The following is a 16594-nucleotide window of genomic DNA, read 5'->3' as shown; positions in this document are numbered from 1 at the left end:
TCTAAATGAACTAAAAAAGTATTTCTTCAGTGCAATTCTGTTTGGCAGTGCAGAACAGTGTGACAAAAATGGTACAGTTTTTATTTTCACAATATAAAAATCTAATTTTCTAAACTTTTAGGTAAGTCAAAGCAAATTTTTCATAGTGAGTCTGAAGGCGAGTCAGGTAAGCCCAGCTTTGGATTTAAAAACAACCTTTTTTTTTTCTGTGCATGTAAATGAATATGCACATTTGTATAACACCATCCTTTGTCAATTTTTAATTTTTTTTTTTTTAAGTAATATCAATATGAGGAAGAACTTCTTTACTTTGAGGGTGACAGAGTCTTGGAACAGGCTGCCCAGGTGGGTTGTGGAGTCTCCTTCTCTGGAGATATTCAACACCTGCCTGGACGATGTCCTGTGCAACCTGCTCTGGGTGAGCCTGCTTTAGCAGGAGGGTTGGACTGGGTGATCTCCTGAGGTCCCTTCCAACCCCTGCCATTCTGCAATTCTGTGATTTTACTTTTCTAAGGTGTTTCAGGGTTGTAAGAGCATGAAGAAGGAGTCCTTATGATGTTGTTTCTGCCAGTGATGAGGGTGATTCTGTTAGCGATGAGGGCTGTACAGGTGCACAGTCCCTCTCCTGGCCCGCGCTCCTGCCCGAGCTGTCCTTTGCAAACGGGTCAGTGCTCAGTGCATGCAGTGTTTGCAGGGGACCCTGGAAGAGGACACAAGGGGGTTGTAGCTGTGGTATTTGCCCTTCTGTGGTGTTTTGGGGGTGTCCTCAGCCAAAGCGAGAGTTCTGGCAGAACAGGGGGACCTGTCCTGTTGCTGCCGTGCCATCTGCCACCTTTATAGTTCAGCTCGGATAGGTCCCAGCCGGAGAGCAGGGGTCTGCCAGCCACTTTTGCAGCCGCCTTTGCCGGTAGCGTGTTTGGTGCTGAGTGGAAAGGGGAGCCCATGCAGGCTGCAGCCAGGTGCCTCAGATCCGCTCGCCACCATAAGCCCTCTCTCCCCTCTGCTCTTGCCCGGGCCCTGCTCTATCCAAGAACATGGTTATGCTTTTCCCTGATAGCCCTAGTTCCCCCCAGTAGCCTCCGGGGGACTGAAGTGAGGATGAACTCTACGTGGCTGCAGAAAGCAAAGACAGACATAGCATCTTTGAGTCCTCCTATTTTCATCATTTGCTGTGGACCTGAACCAGAAGCTGCAAAATATATTGGTGTAGTCTCAGAAAATTCAAATAGGTTTCCATAGCATTGCGTGTATTTTTAAAAAATGAATACAATTTATTGAGAAATTTAGCTTCAGGTTTTCTTTGGCCAGTGGGTTCTTCACAGTATTGGTTGCACGGGAAATAAGAGCAGAACATGATGGGGGTAAAGGTGTCCAGGAAACCCGCCTTGCATAAAAGCCATCATGCAGATACCTAATGTAACACATGGTTGCCTTACTGTACTCACCCTGTTGTCTTTATACAAATTTGCAAACATACTTCTGCAGATCTATGCACTTCTGCCATATTTTTTACCCATCCAAAACATCCCAACGCTTCCAAGGGAAGCAAGCAGCTCTATTTCAAGCAAGTGTCTTCAGAGCCTGCTTCTGAAAAGGTGTATAGCTGGAGTTAGACATGTATATTGAAAATGATGGTGTTTAGGTGAATAGACCTATTCGTGTTGTGCATAGGGTCTGAAGTAAAGATTTAGTCATTCTGAACTGTTTGTGTAATGCGGGGTTCGTAAGCTTTCATTGTAGTGTAGATCATGTGCGCATGCAAACAATTATGTTTTTCTTTGGACATTCAAGTCCTATGTATTGTTAATTTGAAATTTTCGGTTAAACCAGATAAGGCTATTTATGCGAAGGGGGCTGTCCTTGTATCGCTGCCACCTAATGGTCAGGATATTGTAGTTAGGTGCCTGGAAAACTGATCCTATCACTGGTACTAACCCTACTACTAAGACTAGATAACGCTGTTAACTACCCTCGATTTCATTTTCAGCCCATAGTAGTCTGTTCTGCAGCCTCACTGGACACTGGTGTGTACGTTCTCACTCTGATGGCATATAAGAGATAAGGGAATTTAGTTTTCCTATGGCAAAATCCAGGAAGAAGAGGAAAGCATTAATCAGATGGGTGTAATCTCCAAGGGAGCAAGTACTTAATTTTAATTCAGCATTTCCCGTTGATGAAAACTTTAGTGAATGTTATTATGTTGAATTTATATGAAGCCTGGGTTTAGGTAATCAGCTTTAATATTTATACTCTTAGGGAAAAAAATTGAATCATTAGTAAGCATGCATAATTAATGAATAAATTATATTTTTCCTTTGTTTTCCTTCAGGTATAAGGAAATGCTAGATCTAGTGATATCACCCAGCCTGACTGTAAATAGAGAGTGCCCTGACAGACTGAAGCTTAACCTTTCTAACATTTATGCCACGGCTCCAGATGACATAGAAGGTAGGCTGCCTCTTTTGCTTACTGTTTACTGGCTTTAACATAATGTGTGTGTACATATGTAACCAAAGGGAACTGGCCACGTGTAAGGCCTCTGCCTCTGACAATTAGTTCTACAGTATAGTGAGCAACTGAGATTTTTGAGTGGTTTTTTTGTAGATGCTCCAGCTGTGGCTGAATCCTTTAGTTCAGCATTGGTTTGAATGCAAATGGAATTAAAATGTTTTATGTGTAGATAGCTGTCTGCGTATATGCACACATGCATGTATATGCTTGCTCCACTGGAAAAATTACAGGTATAAAACGTATTTTTTGTAGAACTGGTAGTTTCTGTTTGGACCCCACCAGAGCCCCAGTGGTTGCATGAACGTGAGCCCTGTGCTTTGGTGGCTGTGCTGCTGCTGTTGGGCTGGGGAGCGTGGGGGCTCCCAGGCCCAACAACGTATCATGCAGCCAGAAAACATTTTGCCAAAGCAGCCCTGTGCCCCAGTTTGCATTGCTCTGAGATCATTGCTATCATCTCCAAACGGTTAGCCCTGCTGGCCTCTGGTCTGAAGTTTCACATTTGGCAGGTACCAAGGACAAATTCTTTCAGTGGTTGAGGCTCTGATGGAAATTTATCTGCTCTTCTCCTCCTCCTTCCCCCCCATCATACTGTTCAAGTGAAGGAAACAGAAGAATGTTAAATCTGCTAAAAAAATTATTGGCAAGTGATGCAGCTGAACTAGTTCTTGCTAGTACAATCCCAGCTATTGTTTGCTGCGGTCAGGATCTGTCAGCCTTCCTGTTGGAGGGGAGTTAGCAAAAGGCACTGGCTATTATGTTTTAGTGTTGTGTTTAACCCTTCATTTGTAGGCTCTTGGAAGCCAAAGAGACGCTTTCCTTGTGTGTTTGCTAAGGTATTAAAAATTGCTTAACTAGATCACATACATCATGACTGCCTATTTACAAAGCAGTCAAAGGGATAACAATCTAAAGGAAACATCCTTTTGAATTTATGTGTTTGCAGAAAAGATTAGAGCTAGAAATGATTTTTAAATACATCATTTTGTAAACTTCGTGCAGGAATTATTTGTTATTATGTGATACAAATAAGAGCCAACATAGCACTTGTACTGTTGGACACCAGTTTGCTAGTGACAGCTCATGTTGGTATGTTTCTTATAGAAATATTATCGTTATTTTTCTACAGAATGATCCCCTGTGCTACCAAGGTTATGTTCTTTCCTTTGAAAATACTTCTTGGTAATTTGAAGAACAGGGAAATACTTGTGTCAAGTCTCAGACTGCCAGAGCTTTTAACACAATGAATGTACACAAATGTATGCTCTGTATAACACATATAGTTTCAATTTTAGCAAGTCTAATTGCAATATTTACTTGTGTAGATATCCACGTAGATGTCTAACCTACTGTTTTCATGGGTGCTTATCATGAGATATGCAATTATATCAATACAATTTTCAAATGCACATTTTGCTTGTAGTCCTACACTTTTGGATAGAAACACATGTAGGTTTACCTTGCCTTTTTTTGGCAATGACAGTAGCATACTGCATATTCACACGCAGTAAATCCCCTCTTGGGAAATGTATTTACTCTGTACTTACCTCTTTCAAAAATAAAAAAATTGAAGAGTTATTATTTTTTCAAATAGAAAAGAATTAAGCTTATGCTCAAACTGTTCTGCTGTTTTTCAAATGTAAAAGGCACTATGAATCTAAATGAACTAAAAAAGTATTTCTTCAGTGCAATTCTGTTTGGCAGTGCAGAACAGTGTGACAAAAATGGTACAGTTTTTATTTTCACAATATAAAAATCTAATTTTCTAAACTTTTAGGTAAGTCAAAGCAAATTTTTCATAGTGAGTCTGAAGGCGAGTCAGGTAAGCCCAGCTTTGGATTTAAAAACAACCTTTTTTTTTTTCTGTGCATGTAAATGAATATGCACATTTGTATAACACCATCCTTTGTCAATTTTTAATTTTTTTTTTTTTAAGTAATATCAATATGAGGAAGAACTTCTTTACTTTGAGGGTGACAGAGTCTTGGAACAGGCTGCCCAGGTGGGTTGTGGAGTCTCCTTCTCTGGAGATATTCAACACCTGCCTGGACGATGTCCTGTGCAACCTGCTCTGGGTGAGCCTGCTTTAGCAGGAGGGTTGGACTGGGTGATCTCCTGAGGTCCCTTCCAACCCCTGCCATTCTGCAATTCTGTGATTTTACTTTTCTAAGGTGTTTCAGGGTTGTAAGAGCATGAAGAAGGAGTCCTTATGATGTTGTTTCTGCCAGTGATGAGGGTGATTCTGTTAGCGATGAGGGCTGTACAGGTGCACAGTCCCTCTCCTGGCCCGCGCTCCTGCCCGAGCTGTCCTTTGCAAACGGGTCAGTGCTCAGTGCATGCAGTGTTTGCAGGGGACCCTGGAAGAGGACACAAGGGGGTTGTAGCTGTGGTATTTGCCCTTCTGTGGTGTTTTGGGGGTGTCCTCAGCCAAAGCGAGAGTTCTGGCAGAACAGGGGGACAACTTAGGAGAGGTGGGATCAGAAAGGGCACAAGGCTTGAATTTGTTGTGGAGGAGGGTACAATGAGAGGAAAGCCCTTTGGAGGAAGAAGAGCAGAGAGTGGGTGATGAAAGGGAGTTTGATCACAGGGGCTGTATTTGGGAAAGTTTTTTCTGTTTCTTCATCCTCAGGGAGGGGGGTGGAACAGATGTCCAGCATGGTGCTATGATTAGAGTCCAGTACATAGGCTTGTGGATAGATGAGTCTTGGGGTTTGTTGCTGCACAGATACATGTACACAGGCTGGGTTCTTCTCTTAATAGTAAGTAGCAGTGTCGATACAGTCGTGGCCAGCTTGCTCTGAAAGCTGTTCCCCCAGCCGTCAGTGCCTTTGCTACCAGAGCTACCTTCCCTAAAGCAGCAATGTTGCAGTGACACTGTGCTGATACTGCATGTGAAACATTTGGGAGACTCTTAAAGGTAGGCATGGGCAAGAAAGCGATCGCAGTGGGCTTGCAGGCACTCAGCTGGGTGGCAGTTGCTGGGGGGAGAGCTGAGAGGCTTGGGAACATTACCCAAAAAAGGCTGTTTGCTTTCAGATGCAGAAATGATTTCAGTAAGCACCTAAGCACAGACACCTTTATTTCCACATTTTTTATCTCTTCTAACCTAACATGTAGTTCTTACTGAACAACTGTAATTATCCTGGAGGAGAAAAGAGTACATGCATATTATTTTTTTTTTTAATTTTGGAATAAAATTATCTCTGAAGATTTCAGAGTTTGCAAAAAAAGCGCCTCCTTTTTGAAGAAAGTGTGCGTTTTAAATGTTTCCATCTTTTAATCGTATGTTATTGTTTGCTAGGAAATTCAGCTCAGTCTTAAGCTCAGTATTATGTTTCCTAGGAAATTGAGAATTTTCGTATCATTAGTATAATATACAGTAAACATTATACAAATCAATATACTAAAAAAATCTTATCCTTAGTATTTTCAGTATTATTATTACATGCAGTAGACATCATACAAATCAACATTCTAAAAATAAGAATAATATCTAGTAATTAGTATTTTTAGTTAAGCTCATGCACCTCCATTGGGTTTTATCCATTAAAAAGTGAACAAAGATAAAACCACATTTTTAATTAAATTCAATATCAGATTACATATCTGTGTTTTTAAAAATAGTTTTGTGTAATCTTCACATTATAGTGTAAAATGATAAAGCCATGTAAAATGTTGTGAAAAAGGGTTGTGTAGGAATGAACAATTTCAAAAGACAGTTAAATCGGGAAGAATGAACATTTTGTGTGTGACCACATCGGATCTTTTTGGACATTCTCTCCATGTTTACGGCATAACAAGTTACTCAAACCCGTAGAACTATTTGCATGTATTTGGACTTTATATCTACTTGCTTATTTCATTAAATAACATATGCTTTAAATGTTTAATTCACCAACTTACAAACGGCTGCACAAATGAAGCGGTGCTGTTTTGGATGACTTCATATTGAAGATAATCCTTCTACAGCACTGCTGATGTTTCCTGCCTGGCAGTAGCAATGTGCAGGCATGGGAGCACTGCAGGAATGTCCCTTTCCACCCAGCATGTGCATCTGCAGTTGAGAGATCATCTTCTGCATGAGACTGGGTGATGTTTACTACCCCGTGTAACATATTAACGCTACAGACGCCAGCAGCCAATGTCAAGGATGATGGTGCTGCCATAAGCAGACATGATGCTTGATGTTCTCCCTGCACGGAGAAGCTGTGTGCAATTAGTCTGGTGTGTTCATTGATTCAGCCAGCAGATAGAGAGGCTGAATCTGTTGTGCCCAATGTCATTATTGATGATTGTGAGGGTGTTCTGGCATTTATAGTGCTGTAATAACATCTAACAGCTCCAGCCAGGAACTGAGAAGCAAAATTTGGATGGCGTTATGGAGGCAACCTGCATAATACTCAGTGGCATTTAGGTATGGTGTTTTCAGTTGCAGACAGCTTGCAGGTTTTAATTTCGATTTTTAAAAATTGTAATTAATTAAACCTAAATTTCTCTCTAAATGAAGATGGTGCCACATTTTTGTTTGGTAGTGTTGCAGGACACAACTGTTTGTACATTGGAAGGCATCCTGCACGTATAACTTGTGTGATACATTTTCCACTGGTTTAATATTTTGATTGCTGGCAGGTCAGTAAGATAGGTTACATTTAACTCAAAAAATTAAGAGTAAGGAGACTGACTGTTGTTGTATTTTTAATATTTATTTTGATTTGATGTATTTTAATGAACATTAAAGAAAGTGAGTCATGGTCTAGGAGAATACCAAAAAAACCAAAATGGCAAAAAGTGCAGTAAGCTTAAATCACTTCTATAATCACAGTAGTTGCTTTTATAGGCTTTAGCACATGAGTCATCCCACCAAAGCCCGGCTTCATGATTGATATCAGTCCCATAAGAAGAAGAAGAAACGTATCTCAATCAATCAGTATCACTCTCAGTTAAACTAAATCTATATTATTTGTTGTTAAGTGGAGAATAACTTTCTTATCTACTTCAGTTTGTGGAGATCACTAAAAACAAAGTCTTCTAGTTCCTGTATATTTATCTCAGACCAGCAGTGGTAAAAACAGTGGCATCAGTTTGGCCATAGAACAGAACATGATGATAATCTAAGACCCTTTAATTTTGTTTTCCAGGCAGCAGCAAAGCAGCACCGCAGTGTCCTCTACATCTGTACTCCACAAAGTGAGTGCTCATGCCAAGTGCTGTAATTTAAAAACCGTGTTTTGCTGAACAGCTATTTTGTGCAGACTTCTGTCACCTTAAAAAGCATTTGCCTTAAGCCCCTCCACCTGTTCCCCTGCATGTCTCTGGCCCAGTGAAGTAACTGGCTCCTAATCTGGTTAGACATGGAGTGAAAGAAGGTTTGAGGTACTGTGCAGTGTACTTTCGTACCCCTGCGAATCCAAACCTTATAAGTTTGAATATTGTTGTGTTTATGAGCGACCACAGAAGAATATGTTGAAATGTCAGAGGTTTCTCGTGATGCTCAGTTGTTTGGCAAACTCAAAATGAAACATGAAAAACCAGTGTTGGGTTTTTTTTTTCTTTTGACTTCCACATATTTTGCACAGTTTTGAAGTCTCCATGCATGTAGGTAGCTTAATCTTAATAGCTCCTATCAGGAGCTGTATATTGAAACAAACTTTTGCCCCAGTAGAGTCAATTCTGAGTTCCCAAAATATCCACCTCATACTTTGTATATTATTTTATCAAAATGTGTGGAAATGTTCTACATGTGCTCTAGAAGATCATGTACAGTAACTATTGCCTTAGACCTTCTGTTTTCTTGTTCTGAATAGACATTATCCCCATATAGTGACAGTCCCATCTTTCCCAACAATGGCAACGTATGGACAGACTCAGTACAGCACGGGAATCCAGCAGGCTGCTGCATACACTGCCTATCCTCCTCCAGGGCAGCCCTATGGCATACCCTCCTACAGTGAGTACTCTGACATCATGTTACCTTCGAAGGTATCCTCCTTTGAATCTTCCTCTTGCTCCTAGAAAAATACATTAGAAGTCTTAAGCTTTAGAGTGAAAGGTCATTTCTATCTTGGCAATGTTCTCTTCTTAGGCTTAGAGGAAAATCTGAGTTTGTTAAAATTGTTAGGATTACGTTGAACTATCTATCAGCTCTTGATATCCTGGATTATGGGCTTACAAACTAGGTAAGTTTGGAGCCAGTCAGTAGTAGGATACGAGGCAGCATGAGAAACTCAGATCCAGTAGGATGTGCCACTTAGGAGTAGTAGCTGGTGGGTGTTCCTATGATTCACTGCCAAGACAAAGTCTCTTGCAGTAAATATGATATTTAGGTAAACTACATTTTGTCTTCCTTGATTCTTCCTGGGGTTGCAATGGTGCAAGCTACTTAGGAAAACCTTTTTGTGTATTATTATGGAAGAACCAAGACACAGAGCAGAATAAGGTATGGATGAAACGATAGAGTGCTTTGGGTTTGGAAGACAGTGGAATGGATGGTTGTTAGTTGAAGGTGAAGTAAACATTTCTAACTCCAGGCAGCTTTTTTCCCTGCTTTCACCGTACAGCCTGGCCCGCAGCTGTGGGGAGACGGTGCTGGGCAGGAGCAGCTGAGGGATTCAGGCAGGGGACGAATTAAACCAGCACTCCTGACAGGGGAATGCCTGGTAAACCAAGTGTTAAGAATGCCCTCGAGCTCTGCATGGAAATACTGAGCTCTTGAGGGAGCTAGGAAGTTCTTTCCACTTCTAAAGACTAAAGAGATACTGCTCTTGCTTAGGATACAGCTCCTTAACATAAAGCTTTGGGCCCCTTGTTCCCAGTTGATCTTGTGAGTGCTGACTCTTGCAGCATTAAAATGGCTTCACAGTTCTGTTTCCATTCCCGGTTTCTCTTGTGCTCTTAAACACCTTCGTTTGCTTGGTAAATACAGTGTCCCTTCCCAGCAAGCAGCTTTTATACAGCCATTGACAAGGTTTTACTGAAGGGAAATTCAGTGCAGTGGTTTGAAAGGCCAGAGAAATGGGATTGGCAGAGCTGAAGCTCTACCAGGATGATGAGAAGAATTTTTTGAGACCCTTTCTTGGAGCTACTTGTGTGTTTGAATCAGCTGGCTGATTTCCAAGGCAAACTCTGAACAGTTGTCCTGTTAGAGCAGGTGAAAGTAGAGCCATTTGCTACTGCCTAGAGACTTTAGGGCATACATGTGTCAGGCCCATATGCTGCTTATAAATCCTGCGGATGACCTCTTAGCATCCTTGAACAGTGATTTCCCTCCCCCAGCCCATATACCCTCTCTAAGATACTCAGCACAGCATATGAAAAACTCCACCTGGCTGACAACCAAGAACAATGAAGCAGTATTGTTTTTAGGCACAAAAATAAAACTCAGCCAGTTTCTAGACAAAACAGAACACTCTGTGGAAATTAATTTGGTGCTAAGTTATTTCGCTGTCTTACAACAATTTTTAGACTTCCAGAAAGGCCCATTCGCTGAAGATTAATTGTAGCTGGGGTAGGTTGAACACTCGTATGCAGAGTGCTGATGTAATTGAAAAGCATGGGATGTTATGAAAAGCAGCTTCTCTGCGCACACTCGCAAATCCCTTCGCTTCCCAAGCAGTAATGGAGCCGGACGCTTGCACCAACACATGTTCATTCACTGTCCAAATAAACTTCCTGCATCTCACAATACAGCATTGTCATCTTGTTGCTAACTTGTGCTCAAATGGCATTACAGCTATTCTCACCTAAAGCTAGAAGTGTTTTTTACTAGAGAAAATATTATCTGGGACAGCTTATTCCCAACCTGAGCAAATGCAGACTTGTTGCTTTTAAGAGTCATTAAGCTAGAAAACAGCATGTTTGGTGAAAGGCATGTGAGTTCCACTTGTCTTTTGGCAAGTTTGCCTACAAGTGCTAAAAGATGACAACAGCCTGGGAAGTGTATAAATCCAAGGCCAGAATATCAACACGGTGTTTGTTTAGTCCCAGCATTCAGGGTGTGTCCAATGGGTATTTTTTTTGTGCAAATAGGCATGCAAAGGAGGGAAGGATCGTGCCCAAAGGGTACATAATAAGATGCACCTTTCAGCTGTTTATTTTAATAATACAGCTGTACAATCTCAGCAGCATCTCAGAATAAAATATCAACCCCTTTCACTACCAGCAAAGGTTTCATCTTGCAATGTTTAATTCAGCTATTGCTGTTCCCCCTGTAAATTGTCAATTTAATTGCCTGATTTTAGTAATGAAAAGATTTTTGTGGCTTCAGGGCTTACCTATTGTTCCTGAACTGTATGTTATATCTAACTGAATAGATGATAACCCTCCTGTATGACTTGCCAATAAATATTTTGCTACCAAAGCTGAAAATATAATACAAGTAAAAGATAACTCTGTTGAGAACAGAAGTCTGGAGGTTATTTCACTGAAGACCCTGTTGCTTTGTTAATCATTGCTTGCATCTGATAACTGTTCAGAAAGTTCATGAGTCGATGAGTTCACTTAATTCTAAAACAAAACTATTTGTTCAGAAATTGTTCTTGAAAACAATATTATTCATGGTTGTTTCCCCATCTTAGCAAAAGTTCATTTGGATGTGGATACAGGATGTAGCTGACTCAAATATTATTTGTGATGAAGTTACTTGACTATTATTTAAGAGAACTGTTTGGGTAATGCAGATGATTAAAAAAAAATAAAGTGTAAGAAAAACAGAGTTCATTAGGTTAAAATCTAGCTGAAAAATTGTTAATTCCTAAACTGGCTTTTTTAGACCTTTATATGACAAACACTCACGCTTTGCTTTTGGTTCCTACTATATGCCCCAAAGGCATCAAAACAGAGGACAGCCTGAGCCATTCCCCAGGACAGAGTGGGTTTCTGAGCTATGGATCCAGCTTCAGTACCGCGACTGCCGGGCAAGCACCATACACGTACCAGATGCATGGTGAGTACAGCTTCATGTCTTGCAGGATGTGCCAGAAGTCAGAATCCTGTACCCCCGTATCGGACCAGTTCTTCTTTTGCAATTACAGTGAAAAGCTTAGGTATAGGTAGTCAGGATAGGGAAGGAGGTAAGTCTTCATAGATCTGGTTTGCTCATCAAGAAATTAATTTCTGGCTGAGGTGCTGGATTTAGCACTAGTAGACCCTGGCAAAACTTGACATGTGATCAATATAAGCTTTACCTTTCTGCAGAAACCGTGGTTTCTTTTTTTGATTACTTTCATGACTGCATACCTGAGGTTGTTGTGTTAGTATGAATTCCTAGACTCTGAGTGGAAGCAAAACAAAGGTGGTTTTACACTCATGCAAACTGTAATGTTAGTATTATGCTTCTGCCCTGTCTGTCCTGAACAAACTGCTCTGTGGTTAAACTGCTGTATATTCTCTCCACTATTTTTTTTTTTTTTTTTAAAAAGCTGATACCTTGATACTAAAAAAAATTGGTTTACTGTTAAGACATAGCTAATACCTGCTAAGATACATCTGCCTGTTTTAACTGCCGAAGTACCAACATCGTTAATTAGCTACAGACCACTGAGGTAAGGTTCAGAAGAGCAGAGCTGAAAGCAGCTGTTTTTTCCTCAAGGTTACTGAGCTAAGATTTAGTAAGTTTAGAATAACTGTTTTATTGTTGTCAGAAGAATAATTGATTATAAAATAATCAGTTGGATTCCCTTAAGGCTTCAAAGACAGCGCCTTGTGCTTGTAGCTTTATAACACATTGTTTTGTTGTACGTCCAGGAAGGCCAAAATACACTTTTATTTCTGAAAATAAAACTTATTTTCTGGTTGTTCCATTTGAGAAGCTGTATGAAGCACCAATTGTCAGGAGATTGAATGTTGACTTGCCAACTCCAAGAAAGTCATGAAAGGGTTTAAATCTGAATTGCCAAGAAATATGTCATCACACAATTATCTCAGTTCTTCTCAACCCTGAATGTGAAAGGACAGACACATCCACTTCGGTTTTAAGTCTGAGAGCACATAAAATCCTAAACAGTTACGAGAACTGGGAAACAAGGTAAAACCCAGTTTATTCTAGAAATTATTTAAGAAAGCTGAGGACTGAGAGGTGACCCTCTCCTGAGATTTTGCATGCTAGTTTTGTCAGAGCACGTATCTCTAACACTAAGGTGGGTTTTCTGGCTTGAATCCCTCATAGGACGTGTGGGATACACCTGGGTTGAATGTGGCACAAAAAAATTTAAAAAAACGTAGCCTATGTTGTCTGGGGTTCTTTGTTGTTGGGTTGGGGTTTTTTTGTCACCTTGACTCCTGCAAGCTTCATCTGTCCTACTCATAATGGGAGTTCAGTTTTTGGCTTCTGTTTTGCTCCTTGAACATACCGATCTTGTCTTGAGATTGTCTTAGGCTGTCAGCAGTGGAAGACCTCTCTTTTTAGTGAAACTGTGGCTTGCAGTTACCAGCGGTTGTAGGTGCTGGGGTGTCACAGCTTCATTGGTGGACTGACGTGCCAGGTTTGTGCTCTCCCAGAGAAGTACCAGCCATGCTGCCTCCCAGCTGACTGCTGTGTGATTAGCTACTGGTGGCTGTAACGCTGCTAGTGACAAAGTACCGGCATTCTCTTTTGCTGCCTTGGAAGATCGCTGTATTCCTGTCTAGGTTTCTGTTGGGTTTTGTTTCCCCAGAACACAGCTTCCGCATGTGCTTTCTGTTAGCTTAGAAGAATCTGAGCTGTTTGCGAAGACAAACTCTTGGCTCACTTGGGACTGAAGTTTTTAAGATGGCCCCTTTGTTCAATCAAGAGGTTTAGACAAGCAAATTTTGTGCATCAGCACTTGAAAATGTTACACTTGCAAACAATAGTGATACAACCACGTGTTATGCCAAAACAGTCTGGGAGGAACTTCATGCATATGTGTATAAGCCTGAATGTGCCCCAAGTGCTTTCAGATGATGTTCCCTAGGGTGATGCTACAGTATTAGGTGAAATAACTTCTTTTCAGATTTTTATGTCAGGAAGATCATTTCAGCCAGCTCACTAAGCCTTTAATGCAAAAGACAACGGAGAAGTTTCTGCAAGTGGCAGGTGCTTACTCCAAGGCAAAAGGAGCAGGAGTAAATGTGTCTTCCTGTTGTAAACAGATATTTCTACCGTTCTCCTTGCTCATGAGAGGAATAGTCCGAAGCTCCCTGACCGTACGGTTTATTTACCTTGCTGAGTGCTAGTGAAAGGTTTGAGTGAGAAGACAGGAGCCTTCCTGTGCTGAGTGCTACCGAGGAATGCGTGCTCGGTGCTTTCCCACGCCACAGCTCCTGGGGGTGGGGAGGTCATTGCTCAGTCTCCCTAAAGCGAGCAAGCAACTCTCTGTGCTGCCCAGCTCTGGGACCACTGAGACTTTTGCTAAGTTCACCTCCGTCCTTTTGGTCACCCCATTGCTGACCCAGGCAGGGACTCTGGGTGGTGGGCTAAACCCAGCTAAAAAGGGCAAATTTTTATTTACATTTTTTAATAAAATCAAATTTCAGGGGGACTTTAAGAGTCAAGCTCTTAACCCCTACTTCAAGGACAAGAAGTTTACTGCATCATATCGAAAGACATTTTGAAGAGGGTGACATGCAGGGGATCAGCAAGGAAAGGTATCTCCAGGAGTATGTGCTGCTCAGTTTTGTATGTTAAAGTGTGAGGAAAAAATTATTTTCTTAAGCTAAGCTCTGCAAGTATTATGAGATGGTAATAGCTCAAGTATGTAAGTGAAATAACTTTGGTGGTGGTTGCCTCCATTGAGAACCAGCTTCCAGAGCAATGTAGCGGAGTCATCTGCAGGTGGGTGTGGGTGGTCAGGCGGTGAATCTCCAGCAGATTGTGCAGCCTGTGTGATTCCTTGATTCTTCCTCCCTGTCCCCTCACAGGACAATCTTTTTAGTAGGGCCAGCTATGACAGGACAAGCAGTAATGGTTTTAAACTAAACCAGGGTAGGTTTAGACTGGATATAAGGAAGAAATTCTTTACAATGAGGGTGGTGAAACACTGGCACGGGTTGCCCAGAGAGGTGGTGGAGGCCCCATCCCTGGAAACATTCAAGGTCAGATTGGATGGGGCTCTGATCAACCTGATCTGGTTAAAGGTGTCCCTGCAGGGGGGCTGGACTAGATGACCTCTAGGGGTCCCTTCCAACCCAAAATATTCTATGATTTATGAGTTGCATGGTTCAGCCAGCAAATAGGCACCTTTGTCTCACAGGGCTCTAGGACAAATGTGCACCTTCAGTATGTGCCATCGTAGCTGGTGCTGGTTTGTTTGCTCTCCATGCTTCTTTAGTATCAGCACTACCTCTGGCTGGGATACATGTGTCGGGTTGCAGCCTCACCTCCCTGATGGCTGTTGTCAGTAACACGGTACTTCTGAAGCCAAATTCTGCTCTCTCTTAACTCAGTTGATTTTCATTATGAACAGAGATGATGGAGGTGTAATGAGGTAGCATCCAGCTTTTAATCTTTAGTTCCAGTTATGAACTATATCCTGGTTCTTGAGCAAGAACAGAGCCCACTAAAAAGCAAGAATGAGGATAAAACATTCTTCTGGTCATTAAGAATATATTAAAAAAAAAAAAAAACAAAAAAAACCAAACACCAAACAATTTTACAGCCAGCCAGAAGGGGAAATCTATTTTCATGCTTCCCTAGCATGAAAATAAATTAAATGTGGAAGGGTTTATAAGCTAAATAGCTAATGCAGTATGTCACACACATATATAAATATAAATATAAAAGATGAGATTGGCGAGTTCCATAGCTCATAAAAGTGACATGAAATTATATCACAAAGGTACTCTAGATTGAAATAATGATTTTAATTGCCACGTAACAGTGGGTACGATAGTATATCATCAGAATTATAGTAATATTCAAATAGACTGAAATCTGCTATTCATTTATTTACTCTGAGGGAGTGACTTTTTTTCTCTTTTTTTTTTCTTTTTTTTTTAACCAGTGCTATACAGAATGTTGTTTCGGGTCATAATTGTATCTACAAAATTAGTTTCTTTCATAATGAAGAGAAGATATTTGAAATACGCATGTGACCAGTCTGGGGTTGCCACTCATTTTTAGAGTCATGAATTGGAAGAGGAGGCAACAGCTTACGTTAGATTTTTGTCTTTAAAGTGATACATTTGTAATGCTGGTAAAGAAATGTTGCTTCAAGGTCTATGCCATTTCTCAGTCAATCCTCATGTAAGTGTACAATTACAGCACCAAATCCCCAGAGAACATCCTAGGCTAGATATTAGAAATATATTGTGCTTTTTAGCACACATTTTTCTAAGTTTACATTTTCTAAAAATTTAGCAGTTCAACTGATTTGCTCAGACTTTTGGTAAAATTGTTATTCAGTAATAGAAATAAAACATAAGACACAAAGATTATATTCAGCTTCTGCCCCAAGGAGCTTACTGTCTTAACTGGCAATTGAGGAAAGTGCTTGTTGTTGCTGAGGTTGGGGAGAAATCTTTGGAATATAAGAAACTTCTCATTCAATGGGCTATGTAAAATACAAAGAGAAAACTGCTAGCACATTAGCCACCATAGAAAACCATCAGCTCTGCGGAGAGCGCAATAGCAGCCAGCTTATCGAGCCTTTCCTGTGGTCGCATGAGCATGTGTTACCCCTTTACTGCACATCAGGCCATCTCTTCTCAGCTTGTCGTTAATTCCTAGACAATGCCTTGGTCTTCAGTTATGACTGCTAAAATGACAGCTGGTATGAAACTATGAAGTTGCACAACAGTTAAAACTCTGTCCAAAGACCACTGCAGATACTGTCGTTGGGCAGGAAAAGATTTGACCACTTTTTTTTTTTTTTTTTTTTTTTTAAATATCCAAATCCATCTACCCACAAAATACTTTTTACATTACAAAGGAAAATGCAGTTATGTAACTGGGATAACTTTCCTTTGCCAAGGAATTGCAAAGCAGTATTGAGTTCAGTACAGACATAAATTTGGGGCCAAAGACCTACGCAGTGAAATTCTTTGCTACTGCTGAGCATTTGTTTTCTTTGTAGAGTCCATTCTGATCAGCTGTCAAATAATGAATGAATAGAAAGCAGCATTTCTTTTGTGC

The 16594-nt window shown here is 40.7% G+C and overlaps 1 protein-coding gene across 1 annotated transcript in view; it reads left to right on the top strand.

Annotated features, from left to right (window-relative positions):
• The first annotated feature begins 2339 nt into the window (after positions 1-2339).
• Positions 2340-16594, top strand: part of EYA2 (EYA transcriptional coactivator and phosphatase 2) — a 57916-nt gene continuing 43661 nt past the window's right edge. Inside the window, exons 1-4 of the mRNA XM_009637316.2 lie at positions 2340-2448; positions 7647-7695; positions 8313-8455; positions 11333-11449. Of these exons, the coding sequence (XP_009635611.1) occupies positions 2340-2448; positions 7647-7695; positions 8313-8455; positions 11333-11449 (418 nt within the window). The remainder of the gene's footprint in view (positions 2449-7646; positions 7696-8312; positions 8456-11332; positions 11450-16594) is intronic.

The sequence above is a fragment of the Egretta garzetta genome, unplaced genomic scaffold (assembly GCF_000687185.1).
Source record: "Egretta garzetta isolate BGI_Z169 unplaced genomic scaffold, ASM68718v1 scaffold214, whole genome shotgun sequence".
NCBI classification, from domain to species: Eukaryota; Metazoa; Chordata; class Aves; order Pelecaniformes; family Ardeidae; genus Egretta; species Egretta garzetta.
Note: the sequence above shows the minus strand (reverse complement) of the source record. Positions and strands in the feature narration are given on the sequence as shown.